The sequence below is a fragment of the Syngnathus leptorhynchus genome, chromosome 2 (assembly GCF_054491065.1).
Source record: "Syngnathus leptorhynchus isolate UIUO chromosome 2, UIUO_Slep, whole genome shotgun sequence".
Classification (NCBI taxonomy): domain Eukaryota; kingdom Metazoa; phylum Chordata; class Actinopteri; order Syngnathiformes; family Syngnathidae; genus Syngnathus; species Syngnathus leptorhynchus.
Genome location: NC_141196.1, coordinates 6,665,775 through 6,685,946, shown reverse-complemented (window position 1 = coordinate 6,685,946; position 20,172 = coordinate 6,665,775). Strand labels below are relative to the sequence as shown.

At 41.6% G+C, this 20,172-nt stretch overlaps 1 protein-coding gene and 1 long non-coding RNA gene across 8 annotated transcripts in view; one reads left to right on the top strand and one right to left on the bottom strand.

Moving 5' to 3' along the window:
• Window positions 1-262: 262 nt before the first annotated feature.
• LOC147060479 (uncharacterized) lies at window positions 263-1,317 on the bottom strand. The gene is made up of 3 exons (XR_015065515.1): window positions 921-1,317; window positions 759-870; window positions 263-689 (listed from the first exon to the last, which is right to left on the bottom strand). It is a non-coding gene; the product is annotated as an uncharacterized LOC147060479 (long non-coding RNA).
• dlg3 (discs, large homolog 3 (Drosophila)) overlaps window positions 479-20,172 on the top strand; it is a 61,192-nt gene continuing 41,498 nt past the window's right edge. For 2 of the 7 annotated variants that reach the window (XM_085905988.1, XM_085905986.1), the window contains exons 1-4: window positions 489-955; window positions 2,266-2,397; window positions 5,984-6,075; window positions 8,615-8,755. In XM_085905988.1, the coding sequence (XP_085762114.1) occupies window positions 940-955; window positions 2,266-2,397; window positions 5,984-6,075; window positions 8,615-8,755 (381 nt within the window). In that variant the 5' untranslated portion in view covers window positions 489-939. Of the gene's footprint in view, window positions 956-2,265; window positions 2,398-5,983; window positions 6,076-8,614; window positions 8,756-20,172 lie in introns of all 7 variants that reach the window. The other 5 variants (XM_085905981.1, XM_085905984.1, XM_085905982.1 and 2 more) reach the window with 5 other exon arrangements.

The window sequence follows — 20,172 nt, the reverse complement described above, 5'->3', positions numbered from 1 at the left end:
CTCAACTTTGTGCTGCAAAATTTGGGTTGGGGGAGAGACAAAAATGTGTTTGGGCAAAGCGACCCGACTTCCTGGGCCGCTCGACTTTTGAACGCAACTTGGGGGGATTTGTGGAGGCTGTATTGTGTCGGACTGGGACGAATCCTCTGGCTTGCCCCCTGTGCTTTTTTTTTTTTCAGCCGCATGAAGCAGCGTGCTCCTGCAGCGTGGGTCAAAGCCTCCAATTAGATAGCGGCAAAGGCAGCCAAGACGTCACCTGGAAGAAGGATGGCGAGGCCATCCCGACAGGAAAGGCTACGTATAACACTGATACCCATACTATGGAAGCACCGCAATAGAATTTGGGCTCATAAAGTATCATGTGACCCAGAACTGTGTTAACATTGCTCATATCAACTTGACCACGAATGAAGAAAATACGTGTGTTCAATTGCAAATACGCCAGAGGGCGCTAAAGTACAGTCCAACTCCAGCATTGAGGGGGATGGCGGCGGCAGGGAGGTTGGGGCCAATAACGTCAAGAGAAATCCTTTTTGTGGCCTTCTGACGACGGCGTGTCTGTGGGGCTCTACCCTCTTTCAAGGGCTGCGGCGGTAGAAGCTCGATGGGAATCCGCTTTCCACGGAGGCGGCATGAAGGGGAGGAAGACGGGAGGAGGAGCACTATCGCACAACTCCTAGGCGCTCTCTCTGGACATCAGCAAAAAGTTGACATTAGCACAATTCCCTTTTCACATGTTGTGAAGGGAACCTCCGTACCAGCTAGGGAGTTTTTTTCTTTTTCATGCGGGCGGGAAGAGGATAGAAGATAGAGCTCTTTTTTGGAGCTTGTTTCCTCAACTAGCGAACGTTACTGACTCCCTTTCGCCTCCTAAAAGAAAAGTAATAGGGGAAAAAAAAAACCCAATAACAAAAACTCACCATTGAAGTTGGAGACGGCATGGTGCACAAATACGGTGAGTGGAGCTTGAGAACTTTAATGACGTGTCAACAACTTGTTTCCTGTTGCTCTTCTCGTCCAAACTGTAGATGTTTACGGACAGGATAGTGATGAGTTCAGGTGTACTCAATGGAGGAGAGATAAGTGCGGAATCTGCCAATGGCGGGCGGGCGGTCACAGCCTCCTTCATATTGCTTAAGGCAAATGTGAACTGTAATGTGTTTTTTTTTAGGGCACGGGGTTTTATATTTGTCTTTACGTATTACATTAAATGATATCTTTAATGACGTTCTAACAAAGTTTGTTGTTAATGTCTCTCCCAAGTTTAAAAACGTATACAGTAATCCGTCGCTACATCCAACCGCCTTCTGGAACGGATTGTGGTCGAAAACCGAGGTTTGACTGTACTTGCATAGTGGTAGTGCGTTCACTTGTGCTTTGTGCAAATATGTCTGCTGAAGGTGAAAAGCGGAATCCGGGGATTGACTTCCCAGCTGAGTTTTTTTTTTTTTTTTGTCACTCAAACACACTTTCACACCATCATATGTGGGAGTCGAACTCACAGGGTCGGCACACAAGACAGGTAATCAAGTGTAATCAGGGTTCTTACAAACTTCTTTTTGCTTCTTTTAACTTCTTGTAGCTGTTCAGCACGTGGTTTGGGGTAGACCGCTATTTATTTTCCCGACAGGTACTGATCATTTGTGGTCAAGGAGCCCAATGACTGAGATTCAAAGCCAAAATCAGTTTTGAGAAAAAGGGAGAAGATTGCTGTAAAAAATAACTTTGTTGAATTGAGAAGACAATAGTAATCTTTGCTTTCATTTTTTTTAACAAGCCGTACAGATAATGGATGAATAGATGGATGGATGGATGTTTAAGGAGCATACAGGGTCATCAGTATGTGAAATGAAAGGCCTTACACAGTAACTTGGTTTTCCATAACAAAGTTGTTGTTTTAAATGAAATGTTTGAATTTCAATTATCTACATAGAATTCAATCTCAAAACAAACCTAAATGTGTAGTTTTCCCAGGGTCGTCATCATCTCTTTGTCGAATTGAAGATTTAAATAGTCAGCGCAATTGAACATAGTTTTAGATTGATCTTTAAAATGGATAGTTTTGATATTTCAAATTGAGCTGGTGTAAAAAGTCAATTTCGACATTTGTCCAAATGATGTGTACAAATGTCGCAATTCATGAAACCTAATATAATGCAATGCAACAGAATGCAACATTTAGTGAGTGAGAAGAAGATGAAGATGGTCTTTGGGGAAAAACGTCTGTCCTGAGCACTTTTTTTCTTTTTTCTTTTGTCGATGTAGACACTGAGCGAGCAGCAGGTCTGCTCAGACGCTACCAGGCCAGCTTGACGAGTCCAGACGAGCAGGCCCTCAAGACCAGTGTGGGCAAAGTGTCCGCTATCCTGGGCAGCCAGCTCTTCCAAGCGCTTCTTGGTAAGAAGGGGGAAAAAAAAACCCATCACAGTCCTAAGAGGCTATACAAATCAGCTACAGCAGTTTTTTTCCCCAGTGAATGTGTGTGTGTGTGTGTGTGTGTGTGTGTGTGTGTGTGTATACAAAAGTAATCAATTTTTTCTTGATTGGTTGCTCCTTAGTCGAGTAACATTTCGTCCGCATCAGGCTCCGCTGCGATTGACTCACCTCTTCACAACATTCCTTGTCATTACCATGGGCTCTGTCTGTCCAAACTCTAACATGATTTAAAATCATGCGTCACACGTGGTCAGTAGTCGTTAGTGGCGGGTGAGTTGAAACAAAGGCGTCCAACTGCTTTGACAAGAATGTCTTTATTGTGCTCTGTAGTTGAATTATTTTATGCCACTTCTGGCTTGTACTATTTTTTTATTCTTATTCAGATACTTAACTATACCAGATCCGTGATGGTCAATGTGATATTTTTGTTGCCGCGGCACTCTGCGTTTCTTTAGTTCTAAAAGCACATTGATGCAATGACTTCTAGGTTTCCTGCAGTGTTTCTCTCATTGAGTTGTGGCCGCTGAAGCATTCAGTGAGTGTGAACATCCTTAACTCGCATTTAAAAGTGAAAACAATATTTTTGTATTTTAAACTTCAACTTTCTGTCTGGCATTTCATTTGGCACGTATGAGGTACATATTTTCATTAGGTGGACTTGAAAACCGAATAGGATAGAATGTGGTCATTACGATGCAGCAAGGATTTGGGTTCTCATCGAGGATTCCAAACATTCTTGACAAAGAATGTGCCATTAGACAGCAGACAGAAAAATCGAATAAAAAAAAAAAAAAAAAAAATGAACCTGCTCTCGGCAGCTCTGCCAATCACTGCCAGAGTTTCAGTTCTGGCCTGTTTGGGTCATCTGGGTCTTTGTGAAGACCTAGCGGTGGCGTCTTTGCCTGACTTGCTGGTCTTCAGCAAGCTCATTCTTTTTATTGAACATGTGGTTTGCATCACAAAGCAAAGCATAGTCATGACTCACTCGCCTTGGTCTTCTCCTCTGCTCCTTGCCTTCACGTGCTCGAGGCCACGTGAGGCGGCACTCTGCTGGTGCTGTTGTTATTTTTCTTTTTTTCCATGACTATTTTATTGTAGTTCATTGCATATTTGCGATTCCATTACCAATTTCTTGATGTTAAGCTGCCGAAATACGTGATAGTTATTTTTATTTAGTTTATAGACATAGTTATATAGGCCTGTGGAATAATTCGAACTGCGACTGACTAAAAGGTTTTTGGTAAACCTTGACCTATTATTATAATGATTCAAAGATTTATAGGTGTCACCTGCTTCCTTTTCCAATTTGCTGCAGGACTCATCTTTCTTTGACCATATTTCATTTTTGTTTATTTTGTCTAAAATTTTTAAGATTAAACCTTTTCATCATTACATTTTATTGTTCTACGATGCATCACCAGAATTATTTTTAAATGCATTTTACTTAATTTTATCGACCTATTCATTTTTGTCTGTCTTTAAAAAATGCATTGTAATGTAATATATTTTTTATTTTTCACTTTAATTTATTTACTGTAGTTAAATAACTATGTCTGGCAGGCATCGTTTGTCCATTTGTTTCATGGTTGCACTGTCAGGAACAAAAGCTGCCTCAACTGTGCATTCAAACTTATGTTCTAGGAAGGAATGACGCTTTGTTTGGGTGGGGGATCTCCATGTTAAATTACTCAGGACCCCAAATTTGCCAGAGAATATATATATATTTTAGGGGGATCGGTGGGATTAATGGTTTGGCCTGGTTTGTAATTGTGACCTAGTTTTCCATTGAATGTGTTACTTTAGGACAGGGTCACATTCTTCTTTTTTTGATGCCCCAGCTCCCCCGCCCAATAAAAAAAAAAGCAGTTGGATGTTCCTTCCAATTGAATGAACACATGACAACGAGAGGAGGCCCGGTTTATACAAACACGCTAACCCTGCATGTAACGAAAGGATAACCCCCCCTTGCTTCCTTCCACAATTTTTCATCAGTCATTGCCCAAACATCAACAGATCTTCTCGCTGCCACAATGTTAGGTTTTCTCCATGGGAAGGAATGCATGTGGTCTGTTTGGGTTGGAATGCTTCCAATTTACGTATTTGGGAAAGTCTGTACACGTGTGAACGTGCAACCTCATGTCGGGACATCGGCGAGCAATAGAACTACAGAAATACACAGTACAGTAGATACTTGTAATGCTCTGGGAATCCAAACTTTTGGACTTTGACAAGACACTTTTGATTTTTTATTTATTTGTATGTTTTGTATATTTTGACGAGTTGTTACCATTCAACAGAATTTCATTTCAAGCACTGTTAACACATGACTTGCTGAAATGGGCAACCTGGTGTGTGTATATACTCCACACACACACACACACACGCACACACACACACACACACACACACACACACACACACACACACACACACACACACACACACACACACACACACATATATATATATATATATATATATATATATATATATATATATATATATATATATATACACATATATATATATATATATATATACACATATATATACACATATATATATATATATATATATATATACACATATATATATATATATATATATATATATATACACATATATATATATATATATATATATATATATATATATATAGATATATATATTTTATTTTTTTTATTATTTTTTTTATGCCAGGAAGTGCTCACACAATTGCAGTATGTACACTTGCAGTATGTACACAGCAGTTTACATTATTTTATTGCAATATTTTTCCTGATTCAGATTTGTTTCAAGAATACAGTTACAGTTAGACTTCACTTTGATGGTTAATGCAGTTATTGCAATTTTGTTGTTTTTATCAGTAGACTGGTTCATTTACATTTCAAAAACCAAAAGCCATTCATTTACAAATGTGATTGCACTTAAGTTTACATATTTAAATGTTCAGATATTGAGATATGATAGACCGTTTTTGCATGATTTGAATGAGGCAAAATAACATGCTTTTTCTCTCTATTGTTATAATCATTTGATTTCAGATGTAATGTAATTATTTTCTGTCTAAAAATTAAATTTAGTGTTCAAAAAGTATTTTTTCAAACTTGAGTCTTGAAAAAAAAGAGGGTCGTCATCGGATAGAATAGAATCAGGATCGTTTTATATTCTGGCCAATACGGTAAAAGCTAGCAGGTCTTTGTTGTTGCAGAAAAGGCATTGTCGAAGCGCCCAGTTGAACTTTTGTAAAAAGATGACTTATTCTCCCGCTGACCTTATGTCTACATCGTAACGGCTCCCATGTGTGACATCAACACAACTCTCCGAACACATTCACTTTGAAGGCCTGCCACCTGCTAATCGAGCCGTTTTTTCCCAAAACTACAATGTCTGACCAAATCAACTACAAACCTCTGAAAGTACCGAAAGACAAACCCCATGTCTCTCTTGAGACATCAACTCTTTCACATCTTTTGACAAAAGTGTGTCATGTTGCCATATGATTTATAGATAGACATAAAAGATGCTTTTTCCTCTCATCTCATAGATATTCAAGAGTGTTACGAGGTGACCTTGCAGCTGAATGTGCATCAAAGTGTACTGAAGGAAGAGGAAGATGGCGAGCAGGAAGCGTTGGAGGTACATTTGGTGGCAGTTTTTGCAGTTGGGAGTGAAACGCACTTAATTGTTTGCTTTTGCCGCCACACGTGGCCCGTGCGCTACCTGCGCCTCTCGCTCACTCCTACGAGTCGAGCCGAGTGGGACAGGAAGGAGGAGTCGGGCTGGGTCAAAAGGCCATTTGCTCGGTCGGCGCCACAAAGTCAGCCAGTCCTTTCATTACGACTCTTTGTGTATTTTTAGCTTGCAAAGAGTTGTGTATTTGAAGAGGGAGACTGACTGCATGTTGCTCAGACACCGGGCAGAATCCATCCATACGACTGTCGCTATTTGGAGTCACATTTACTGTCCAGTGTTTTACGTTGAAGAAATCTTGACACACGTCACCAAATAAGAATGTCACTTAAAGCCGCCTATTTGCGCTTTGTCGTTTGCTAATATTTTCGGAATCCCTCCCATGATATTTGTTGTCAAAGACCTGCCATTTTTCTCTTTTGAAATCAATTGCGAAGCTTCATTTAGACAGAAATAATGCCCTTACCCATCATATATGCTATGTGTGACATCTTAGTAGCCAGGAAATACATGAAGAATTGTTGTTGTGCTTTGCCTTGTGATATTTTTTAGATTTATTAATTAGATTTAAATCATTCAGCCCTGCCGTAGCCAATCAGCGGCGGCGTGTGCGGCCTATTTCTTCCGCGTCAGTCATCCGCTTAAGATTGGAACCACGTCAAGCGCACAAACTAAAAGAGAGAGAGAGAGAGAGAGAGATGCTTAAAGGGCACCCAGCGAAGGAGCTCATCATTATTCCGTCCGTGTTGTCACCTGGGTGGAGGATGGGAGATGAAAATCAAATGAGTCTGCACATTCCTTGGTGTGTCACAAAGAGAGGCAAATGCTTTCAAATACAACATAAGGCCTTTTCCTGCCTCAAATTCCCAGGCAGAGCCGCCAGGCGGGTTGCAAGGGGAGCTTAAAGCGAGTAGAAAGAGATGATTGGGTTTTGTGAATGACAACAGGCTCATTGTGCCTCCTGACATCTAGTGGAAGAGCATTTCATTATTCTGACTGTAATATTAATAATAGAATAGAATAATAGATGATAGAATAGACTGCTTTCATTGTGATTGTGCTGCGACAAAACAACACAATAATACATTTGATCAGATTTAACAAAGAATGGCTGAATGGTGCCATTCCCAATATTTAGCTGAATAAAATTACAATAACTGATTAAGTCGGACGATCAATAAAAAATATATAACTGATAAAATAGCGTATTTTTTAGTTCCCTCATGCTTACACTAGAAATGTAAATTATATAATATATACTCATGAATTTTGAATGGTTTGAAATACAACTAAAGTGGAACAAATCAGCAATTTTGTTGTTGTTATTTTATGTCCAAATGTGTAAGAAAAAAAATCCACCCGTTTGCTTCTAATTCTATTTTAAAAGAGATTACTTGGCCACTCCCTACCCACTAGTTATTTAATATTTAAGCGTGAATACAGTGTTGTAATTACCCATTAATGCCACAAGATGGTGACAAATAACTACTTGTATAAATGTTTTTCATATCAAATCAGGTTGCCCACTGAATTTTGGGTGCAAATACGCAAAAACAGTATTGCAAAAATTTACTCAAACTTCAATGCATTGAAACCTTGCTTCAATTCACTCAAACTGTAACGCATTAGAATTTTGCTTGTTGTCTGAATGCTTGATGTCTCTTTCACCCAATCAATAATCTGCAGAGTTCAAAATGTCCCAATTCGAAATTCATCCATTTGTCGCTTATCCCGACAAAGATTGCGGGTGCGCTGGAGCCCATCCTAGCTGACTTCTAGTCCCCAAAACCCCCGAGTGCATCGCTGTGATGCCTATTTCAGAATTAACAATTGAGAATTTTACCTCATCTTTTCAAACATTTCAGCACCAAAACCTTCTCTGCATTCAGGAACATAAGTTTACTTTTTCAAACCTTTCAACCATTGCCCAAGTTTTGCTTCATTTCCATATCGTCCTTAAAATCGACCTTAGATTCATCATAGTTGCACATTTCAACAATTCAATCAATCCCAAATTTCTTTTTATAGTTATATTGACATCCCCTCAGTTTCAAGCATTTTTTTTTCTCCCTCAAAGCAAAGATAGAATTCTTCTTGTTGGAGATTGTAGACGTCTGTGCATTGTGACTCACTTGGGGTTCCGTCTTGAATTGTCTTTTCCACTCCCATAAGGCACCTCAACTCTCATGAACAACCTGTGGCCACTTGGCTTTTTTCCTAAACACTGCCCTCGGCTCTATTTTAAGGTGCGTTGTGGTTCATTTTGTTAATGAACCCAAGAAGTGTAGGATGCAAATAGCGTGATGGATTACATATTCTTTTTTTTTTTTCTTCTCTTCATCCAGTGTTTCATTTTTTTGGGATAGTTACTCCAGCCTCCATAATCACCTGCTATTTTTCTATTGTGCGATCTTTTTCTTCTTCAAATTCTTCAATTTTATTTTTTTAAGTCACATCCAATCACATTTTATTTGTCTTCTTTAAGAAATCAGGAGAAGCAGATGAGCAGAACCAAGAGCACGAGGCTGAAGGCGTTTCCCGCGTCCGAGTAACGTGCCGAGGAAGTGATCGCAAGGTGGAGCGAGTATGTGGCCTGGTGACTCGTTCGCATGTGGAAGTGCCAAAGGTAAGTAATTGTAATTGATGATGATTGCACACTTTCTTGTGGTGCTTGAAGAATTAATTAAATGTTTAAAGTGAGTAAAATATTAAAGTTGGAATACACTGGGCTGATCATCTGCTTTGATATTAAGTTGGCATTTTGAAGCATGCCGAGTCCAGTTCAAAACTTTGCTCAAAACTAAAAGTACAGGGAACTCCATGCACTTTCATTATATGTGTATATATATATATATATATATTTTTATGAACGTCTTATGAATGCCGTTTTAGAATCGAAACAAAAACCAAATTATTTTCTTCATTATGAATTCATTGATGAATAATTATTAGCCTATCTCAAGTTACTGAAACTATTTTCAAACCATTCATTTTCAAATGTTAATATTTTATAAATTTAGAGGTGGGATTGAGTCACACTGATTAGCACATCGCCTCACAGTGCAAAAGTTGTGGGTTCGAGTCCGGCTCAGGCCTTCCTTTGTGGAGTTTGCATATTCTTCCTGTGCCCGAGTGGGTTTTCTCCATCGAGTCTGATTTCCTTCCACATGCCAAAGCCGCTGCACGGTAGGTTGATTGAGCACTCCAAATAGTTTGTGAGTCTTATTTTGAGTGCAAACGTTTGTTTATGTGTGCCTTGTGATTGGCTGGCGACCGGTCCAGGGTGTCCCCGCCTACCACCCTAAATCAGCTGAATTTGCCGTGAGCATTCAGTGGTCGACTCCAAAATCCTGATTGTGTAAATTAAAACCTACAAATGTATCTTTAGTGTGTCAAAAAAGCCGCGGCCCAACTATTTAGATTCCGACGGCATTTGTGAATTTTGTTGTCATATTGCACCAAAACACATCATGATGATGATGATGATGATGGAGACCTATTTTTTTTCCCAAGGGGAACTATTTAATGGCGTTAAGCGGCAATGCCACACATTGACTCATCGCACATTGTACATGCTCACATTCCTAGATGCTTGCGCTTGATAGTGAGGCACTGGATTCATGTGTGCGTGTGTGTGTGTGTGTGTGTGTGTGTGTGTGTGTGTGTGTGTGTGTGTGTGTGTGTGTGTGTGTGTGTGAGTGTGAGTGAGACTCCCTCTATTGCACGAAGGAGGGAGTGAACGGAGGGAGGGATGGTGTGGAGGAGGCCGGAAAGACAGAGAGAGAGAGAGAGAGGGAGAGCGCAGGAACGGATAGCCGGCGTTACCATAGAAACCACATTCCTCCCCCGCCTGCATCCCTACTGACTCCTCTGTCTCTCGATCTGGCTCTGCTCCTTTCACTTCCCTACCTCTTTTTTGAAAAAAACCCAACAAAAAAAAACTGTGTGCTTCTACCCTTCCATCTCTACCCTTCCATGGGCCGCACTTCATCAGGTTCTTAGTTGGAACCTCCACCTCTCTAGAACCCTCCACATTTCATCAGTGGTTGCAGACCATGCAAGGTGAATGCGCAGAACAGACTTTGTTCATCTGCCTTCTCATGCACCGACGGCCACATTTTGTTTTCCCTGCGTCTCGTCTATTTTCTTCTCTCTATTTTTACTCCGACTATCCTCCCCTCCCCTCGCCGCTTCTGTTGAGTAGCATGCTTCACTGATGCCCCCTCTAGTCATTGCCATTCAGCCTATACATGCAGGGCATCTTTTTTTTTTTTTTAACCCAGCTCACTTTAGCGTGTTCACTAGGGTAGCGACGGGGACGTGGTTTCTGGTGAATTTTGCAGTTTGACCAGTAACCCAATTGAAATCTTGGTGGAGTTGGATGTTGGCTGTTGGCCAGTGTATGGTGAAGGATCATGCTGATTCAAGTGAATCATTTCCATTTAAAAACATGGCTTTAGTAATAGCGCATTGGTTGTTTGGCCAATATATATATTTTTTTGTACAACTTGGGCCGCCAGCATAGACATCGATACATAACGGCTTCTCTGATTATAAATTTCCACATGACTTGTATCATAGCAGTATTTGCCAACATTCATTTATTTTTGGGAATATTTCTGATGAGGGCTGCAATATTTCCCACACATGCTGTGGGGGGCTTCCACAAATCAATGTTGGCCGCTATTAAAAGATATTCAAGGTACCTCTCCACTGTTGTATTCAATTTTATTGTTATGCGGACACGCCACAGATGTTTAGACTTAGGCCTTCAATTAAAGTGGCTTCAGCTCACCATTGCTCCATGTTGGGCAAAGTCTACATATTGTCATCACCAAACTTAATGGTCAGTGAGCCGTTGTTCTGGTAGTTTGATAAATGGTCTTGTTTGGAGTAGACGACTGGTACCTCCATCTTAAGATGGTTATCAGGGATGTAAAATGAACACTCAAGTGGCTTTCTATAGTTGCAAGTCTCAAGTCCTCACCCTATTCGAAGCTGGTGAGCTGCCCCTTTAAGCTACCCTCACTACCGACTTGCCTTATTAGGTGTTGCATCCGGTCAGGTGACAAAGGAGTAAGTCACATGGCTTGTCATAGAAATGCTTCACAATGACTCAATGCAACAGTCTGCGTTGGTTGGGGGGGGGAGAGGCGGGGGTTGGGTTATATTACGATACCCGTGCGTGCGTGCGTGCGTGAACGCGAGGTGCATGTGTTCCATGGTATCCAGGTGGGTTTACGTAACAAGAGAAGCTGATGCTGAGCGGATTGCGCGGCGTTTGCCCGCCTGGCAACGAGTGGAGAAAGAGGAGAAATGTCTCCGTTGAAGAGCGGCCGGATAATTCCGTCCACCTCGTGCCATAAATCACACGCCAAAGTCTTTTTCCATTGGATCAGAGGTCACCGCTTTCATTTTGCCAAGATAAATCACTGAGCGCTTGCCCCCCACCCCCACACCCCCGCGCCCCCGATCCGAGCTGTTTAATTGGGCACGGTGTTCATCAAGGTTTGTGTGCACATAAAAAAAAAATAAGAGACTGCAGGCTTGCAGATTGCACAGAAAAGCACGTGAGGTGAATGCTGTGCACGTTTCACAAACCAGCTTTGAGTCTCACAAGAGGATTTTCATCTTAAAAAGCATAGCTTGGTCATGCGCCCACATTGTTCACTCGGATTCATCCAGTCAGTCAAATCGTATTGGGACTAAAACTTTAGCTGGGTTTCAATTCTCCAAGATTGCTCGGTAACTCGCTATAGTTAGCTCGCACATCGTCTTATTGCTGCCATTCATAAACCGGTGGTTCTCATCTCTTTGGTTTGGAATAAAAAATTGGTCCCAGGCAGGTGGTCAACAGTTACAGAAGCCCCTTGAGTAATGCTGGTACTGACATACATAATAATAATAATATTAAAAAGAATAATAAAAATAATAGTAATAATAATAATAATAATAATAATAATAGGTGGAGCACTGGTTAGGGTGCGGGTTCAATTCCATCTCCACCCCTCCCTGTGTGGAGTTTGCATGTTCTTCCCGTGCCTGCGTGCGTTTTCTTCAGGCACTCCGGTTTCCTCCCACATCCTAGAAAAATGCATTGTAGAGTCATTGAACACTCCAAATTGCTCCAACTTATAGGCGTGAGCGGGAATTCTAAAATGACATAATTAATAATTGACTACATCATTTGGTTCAGCGTTTTGTTTTTCTTGGAAAAAATTAGGCGGGATGTTTACGGGCCATTATTTTAAACAGTAGTTATGGATAATGTAAGGATCAGGTTAATTAACAATAAATACTATTGGAAAGACTTGAAAAAAATTTCTGTGCAGTGAAAATTTTGTTCGATTTCCTCTCAGTCAATGTATATCATGATATTTTAATTTTTATTTTAAATGCGTTTATTTTGGTATTACTGTACAGGAGAAGGAAAGTTAAACATCAGTTGTTTGAGAATTGTAGTTTACTTTATTATCCAGACATTTTGACCAAAATTGGCAAATTGATCATAGCGCCGCTAATCTCTGCCCTTTACTCTCAAATTTTGGCTAGTCGTTGATGAGGCATATTTTGAATTTGTCTCTCACTTTCGTTATATAACCGTGCGGATACATACGTAGTATATTACTATGCTTCTTCATCTGACAGCATTGAGCGGAAAATACATAAGGGCAGAGAACATTCCAGATCCAGGCCAAGGTTGCCAGTGTTGCAATCATGCGTGCCGTGATCAATCTGCTCACATCTTCCTCTCAAGCTGCTTTGCAAGCCACGCCCCAGCACCGCTCTGATTGGCTCCGTTGAAGCCGTGTGTCTTGCCGTCAAAAAAAAAAAGAAATCCATGCATCTAAAAGGAGATTGGGCTCTCTTAATTTTTAGTTCCACTCTCGCTCTTCGGTAAAGCTGTGTAGGTTGTGGTTAGACAAGAACATAACTCGTGTGGTGCAGCTTGCTGTGTGCCTCCTGGATGGACTGCAATGCAGATCCTGTCGGTTTATAGCAGTAAGCTTGACTGGAAAGCGGGACTTTTTTGGGAAGAAAGTTGTTTTGTTTGCGGAAAAAAAGTCATAACATAAAATGGATGCATTTTGTTCAGTTTAAAAGTACAAGTCTGTTGGTAATATTATGATGTGAAAGTCTAATGAGGCATGAAAGTCATAATCTCTTTGTTGTAATCCACCACCGATTAAACAGGTCGACCACATGTAGCCCTAAAATGATGACCAATTTAAAAAGTCACCTTAAAGTCAAAACGATTTGATTGCAAATTTATATGTTTAAAGAATCTAATATGAGAATAAATCCCCCCCCCAAATAATGTAACAGTATTTTTAAGTCAAAAGGAATTACAAAACACATTCAAAATATTGAACTAGGGCCATATTCTTGAAAAAGTGAGTTGAGGAGTTTCATGTTTATCTTGGTGCCAGGGAGCTGTGTTGAAGTGAGTTGAGGCACAAGTACCTATGTTGAAGTGAGTTGAGGAGCTTCACTTTGACAAAAGCTTTAATTAGGTGCCATCTTCTGAAACTTTGGTGCTAAGTGACAATGTTGAGGTGAATTTCTGAGTTTAATTTAGGCCCCAATAGTATTTTGCCACTATCATGACGCATCAAGTCTTTGTGCCAAGGAAGTATGTTGATGTGAGTTTCAGACCTCTACTCAGACAAAATAGTGCTTTTCCGCCTTGCGGTGGTATCGGTCGTACATGTGTAGAAAAACTTCATAATTGGTTTATTGTTTGTTTTATTGAGACGCAGGTCCACCGCACAGTGTCGTGTCGTAGTTTCCACAAAATGCCCTTCTTATACTGTATAAGCTCAAATTGACCTGGATGCAGTGAGTAATTTTGTGACTCAATCTTTTTTGTGAGGGTTATTTGGATGGGTCTTTAAATACACAAGCAAGTTCAAATGTAATTTTATGCTTTTAGTGGAGCACCACGTTTTGTCACAACATGTCGGGAAAGAAGGTCGGCTACGAAGTTGCAGTCATAGTTGTTACCGCAGATCAGCAAGAAGAGCGTGATATGTGTTCTATATACATATGTATGTGGACGTTTGTGTGGGTAAGCAAAATCAAATCTGCAAATTGGTGAAATCACCAATGTCCAAGACTGCAGTGCTCATTGTTGGATTCTGTTTGTATGAGTTGCTGCATCGCGTGTGCTAAAGTAGCAGTTGTTTGAACATTTTCAATTAACAGTTCATCTATGATCATTTTGACCTTAGCCCATCCATACATTATAATCTTTTTGTTTGACAAAATGATACCATTTGTTTCAACATTTTGATGTTTAAAGATAAAATACACGGTTAAACATACAGTTGACGCCCAAGGTGTGGCCAAAACCAGGACAATCGCAGAGGTGTGACAAGCAACTAATTTGGGGGAGGCTCTACTGGGGTCACTGGAGTTTGAAATACGCGGCTTAGTTTTAGCAATTAGCGGATCGCACGAGGCTTCTAGACTGACACACATGCACACTAATCTTTCCTGTGTCAGATGGTTAACAAGACAGTTCAAGGAAATTGACTCATTTTGTGTGTGTGTGTGTGTGTGTGTGCGTGTGTGTGTGTGTGTGTGCGTGCGTGTGTACACCGTAGGGTTGCCAAAGGGTGGAATATTTGCAATACATTTCTGGAAAAATTCCAGTCAATTTCCATGGGAAGTTCAACTTGGTAATATTGAGAATCTACTGTAGGAATTTATTGGTAGTAGATTGGAAGGCTATGACAGACAAGAATACATATCAGCAAATTGTTCAAGTGAAAATAATTTTTGCAATCCTATGTGCGTTCGCACGTGGGCCTGTTTCAGTCCTAGCAGTGACGCTAAGGTGCACTTGCCCCTTTAAGAGCAGTTAGCGGACGGCTCTCCGCTGCTGCCGCCGCTGCCGCCGCTGATGGCTGCACTTGCAGCCGATTGGCTGAGCCCGTGGGGGTGGGGGGGGGTTGGGTTGTTTTGAGGGTGAGAGGGATGCTGCTACGTCGTTGAACCTCCCCCATAGCGCCCTCCCTCCCTCCTGGCTCTCTCTCGTCACAATCTCCTCCCTTGCCCGCTCACATCCTCGGAATAATCCACATCTAGGGCAAGCTGGCTGAGAGGCGATCACAGCTCAGCTCCTCTCTGCAGCCTCGGAGAAGAAGAAGAAGCAGCACTAACCCCTTTTCAACGCAGGGGGAAAAAAGAAGAGCAGATTTCGACCGCAGCGGAAGACAAGGAGGGTCGAAGAGCAAGATATTTTTTCCATTGGAGGACACTGTTTATTTATACATATTGTTTATATAGCTATATATATTTGTACACACGCTTATAGATATTTATATATAGATTTAATTATCCTTGTACATATCCGTATTTGTGCTGGTCTGTTTATAGTAATATTTTTATATGTATTTGTGTGTGTAAATATATATAATGTATAAGCAAAACATATATATCCATATATATATCCATATATATGAATTTATATGCGCATCACTGTGAACCAAGAGGATTCTCATCTCATCGGGGCTGGTCTCTGATTGTGATCGTACACAATATTTTCACTATTTGATCTTCTACGTCAAGAGGACAAAGACGCCGTGCCCATTTTGTATTTTTCTTTCTTCCTCTCCATCAACCACCCCCACCCCCCCACCCCGCTTCGCATCCGAGTAGCCGAGAGCAACGGGATTTGACGAAAGAGGGCGGGAAAAAAAATCTCTCAAATTCCTGTGATTAGTGCGCTTTTCCGCTGGCATCTGCGCTCCGTTTAGCCCATCGCGGCGCCGTGTGACATCAGCCCAGCGCCCGCCCAGCCAGCATGCACAAACACCACCACTGCTGCAAGTGCCCAGAATGTTATGAGGTGACCCGCATGGCGGCCCTGCGCAGGATGGATGCCCCCGCCTATGGAGGAGACTGGCAGGCCGAGCCCTACGGATACCCGCCCGGGTACGGAGGAGGCCAAACCTTACCCGCTCCGGCCTCTGGAGGAGGAGGCAACATGGGCGGAGGAGGTGGCGGCGGAGGAGGAGGAGGAGGAGGGGGTACCTTAGGAAGAAGTAAGGGCAAGATGATGTCTGGCGGTGGGCCCGCAGGCCCCAATCCAAAGGGCCAATCCAAAGGGGGGCCCAAAGTCAATGGCAACAACTCAAGTGGACAAGGAGGGTGGTGGCCTGAGTGCACCTGCACCAATCGGGAGTGGTATGAACAGGTAAGCTTGGGTTTTGGTCTAGGGAATGGTCTGGATACCCATTCATTAACTCCCCTTCAATCTGCTAAACAAGCTATGATTGAGGGTCTGCTTCTGTCATTCACTGTTTTCAAATCTAGACGAGCTGAAAATGGAATGTGATTCGTTCACACTTCAAATCTAGATGAGCTTCCATTGCCTTTTCCCTTGGGTTTTGCTGTAGGGAATGGTTCTGATAGTTGTTCTTTAGCTCTTTTCAAATCTCCACTGGATAAAATTTGCTACTATGATTGGTAGGGAATGGTTCTGCTTCTTGTTCTGGTTCAGGAACTCTCGTCTCAGACAGACTATCAAAGATTGAGGATATTTTTTTTCTCTTGGTGTAAGGAATAATTGTGATATCAATTTGTTAAGTCTAGACTCGCTAAGATTGTGGGATGCTTACGGCCTTGTCTTAGGGAATGATTCCATTTCTTAAACCCTCTTCAAATTTAGACTCCAAACATTATTGTCCATCACTGTTGCGCATCTCGAATGCTAAGCCCCCCCCCCCACACACACACACACACACATACAAATGTAGCTGGACTGTCGAGTAAAGCACCTACAATGTAGGGTAGTCTTTTCACTTTGTCACCCCTCAGCCTTTCCAATGACTGTGATTGCAGAAGGCAGCAGTGTGGGAAGGACAGAACAGGACTGATCCAGTTTGAGTGCACACATGTAGATCATGTTTTTGCATTTGATGACTAATGCTTATAGATTGAAATACGCCCGGGCTTCTGTGCTGATTCAAGTGTCAGAGAGCCCGGAAAGAAAATGGTGCATTTTGGAATGCAGTTATGTAAAAAATGTCTCATCACAAGCTTGGTAACGGAAACACTTGACTGTCGCCTCGCGTCTCGTTCTGTTGAGATGATGGAGATGCCATCGCTTGCTTTCGTATCGATGGACTCCATTTTATACAGCGAGGATTCCGATTTGATGAACGTGTCCTCCGCAATGCTCACGCCTGTAAGCCTGTCATGCATCTAGCAGACATTATGAATGAAACCTTTGCGTTACATGCGTTACATTTTGTTTCCGAGTGTATTTACATGAATGACATCACAGTTGAGGGGAGGAGGAGAGGGGGGGGGGTTAAAACGAAATAGAGCCGAAGCTGCCTCGGAAGCGTTAATTAAACAACGTGCATGTGTGTGAGCTCAAGTGGGGGGAAGGGCTGCGCTTGTCGAGCACGAGATTCAAGGAACGGCTTCTTCCTGCCATGCATGAGTATGTGGCAACGTAGTGTGAAGCCGCCGCATCGTCGTTCATTTATTTATTTATTTATTTATTTATTTATTTTACATCCTACGCTGCATCTTAAGCTGCGTAGCAGTAGAAGCAAGGAGGTGAGAAGGCGAAGAAGCAGCAGCACAGGGGCAAAATGGAGGCTGAGTATTTCAATGATGCCCCTGAGCAGAGACGCAGCCTGGATAGAGATAAGGAAATGCGGTGGCTTTTCTCCCCTCTCCCCATCTAGACTCTGCTTTCATTTCACAGTCGCCACACTGTTACTGTCACCCAAGTCATATGTAGACCTTTGGTCTATTGTTCATAGCCCAAATTTATTTTATTTTTTTCATAAATATTTATCTTAACATTATGATCGCTTACCTATTTAAGGAACTAGCCACCAAAATGTTTGCAGATAGAGATAACAATATGTGCTTCAGTTTTTTCACATATTGAAAACCTTATCTTGATGTCATCAACATGCACCGAGAAAATTGTACCATTCTAAACTCCATAGAGCCGACGTGACATTTCATGATGATGCGAGTTAAGTTCGGTGTGCTAGAATTGTGTGGCGATGTGGGCTTGGAAACCAAGAGAAATAAGCCAATAAAGCCAGACGCTGTGGCGAGGGGGCGGTTGTGGTCGCTTTGTTGGGTTACATAAGAGGAGGGAGTCGGTAGTGCTGTCAGAGGAAGAGGACCCCTGACAGGGTAGACGAGCATCTGTCCCTTCAAACCAAGCCAACGGTGTACGAGCAGAATGAACCCGCACCGACAAAATGCTCATCCTTGGGAAACGTGGTCAGGAAGGCCCCCCCTCCCCCCCACCTCCCTCTTTTCTTCGGCTAACCTTTACCAAGCCTGGAGAGCGAGCTAGAAATCAAACACGCCCAAGCACATGCCACTGCTTTCATAACAAGTCGTGTGGCCGATGCGACAGGATGCAATAACATCATTCTCTGAGCAAGAAATTGATAACACCACTGACATTGTTGTGCTCCGTCATTTTGTAAAATGCCTCCTCCTCGATGGACAGTGAACCCCTCCGTTTAAATCCGTTGTATTGATAGTTTTAGCGTTCCCACGTCCTTAAAGCAAATTGAAATGTCCTAAAACACATTGCCTAAATTATTTCTTTGCACCTGTTCTCATGCTGGCAAGAGTTATATCACATCACTGAGGGAATCCAAATGAGACTTTTCTTTTTTGCCTGTACAGTTCTTCAAATAACAGGCAAATTGTCCTTACTTGTTAATCCCAAGTGACGTTCACTGTAAAACACGACAATAAGAAATTCGATGCTTTGTTTGATATTGAGAGTCTGATGCGAAGAGATAATTGAAAAAAGAAAATGGAAAACCTTCAATCCACTGAAACTTCAACCCACATGACAGCCCAGCCTTATTTACCAAGAGAATTAAACATTGGATGGAGAACTTCAAAATTTTCAACCAAACAATATTGTATCAACTCCACTAGCTTTACGCTAAGATAACATTGAAACCTCCGAGACAGGTTAACGGAAATAAGCATATCTAATGATAATTCTAAACCTTCAAACAACTGCTCCTTGAGTACACGTAGCAGCATCGCTTATCACAAAACAGAATTAAACATAATAAAGTTAAACATCAACAAATTCAACCAAACCATACAATAACAAAAGGCTGCTAGCTTGATGCTAATATAATAAGAAACACCATATATGACGCACTATAGATGTGAGGCTAATTTTAAACTGCCTTCAAACAACTGGCTGAATCTTCTTTTCAGCATCCGCAAATTCTGCTCAAAGCTGAAATTTTGCCTAGCAACACATACGAAAAGACCGAGCTACATACTAGCTCGACTACCATAAAACTGGGACACTCGTCAGTCAAAGTATTGCCGTCTATTAAAAAGTCATTTATGAAAAACAGACAGAGGAGAAGGTTAAATATTCAGACAAAAAAAGAGCCCACAATTTCCAAGAAAATGAAAGCTGCGTTTAAGGGACAATCCTTCCTAAAATCCGGGTTCATAAGGCACCAAGCCTGCTCTACGTCGACAAGTTTGCAAATGGAGCTTTTAAACATTCTTTGGTTCATTTCAACAAAACTACATAAGTCACAAACATTGGGATTCAAATCAATCCAAACTACATTAAGCATAATGCTTTCATGATTTCATTCCTTTTCTGTTCATTTATTTACTTTCTTTATCACCAGACAGGCTGAATCTCTTCTCCCAAATCCTCTTTTGTTTATTACAGGTCCTCCGTCGTGTTTGCACGTGGCATGGTTTTCGATTAATTCACAGGCACAGTGGGCGTTCCGTGTTGAACGCTCCCATAGGTGATTACCACGTGAAAGCCTGAAGGCCTCGATCAGAAATGCGTGCGCGAGCGAGCGCGTGCTCGTCTTTCACAGTCACATTAAGTTGTCGGTGTCACTGGCGCGTACTTCCTTCCGTCTGATGAGATTTTGTCCGCACTGATGCGATTTGCCCTTCCATATAACCACCACCTTTGAGTATAAACAAGCTTGTCATGTTTAGTTGTTTGCGTTTTGGTGCTGATCCTGGCAAGTTTTTATTTATTTATTT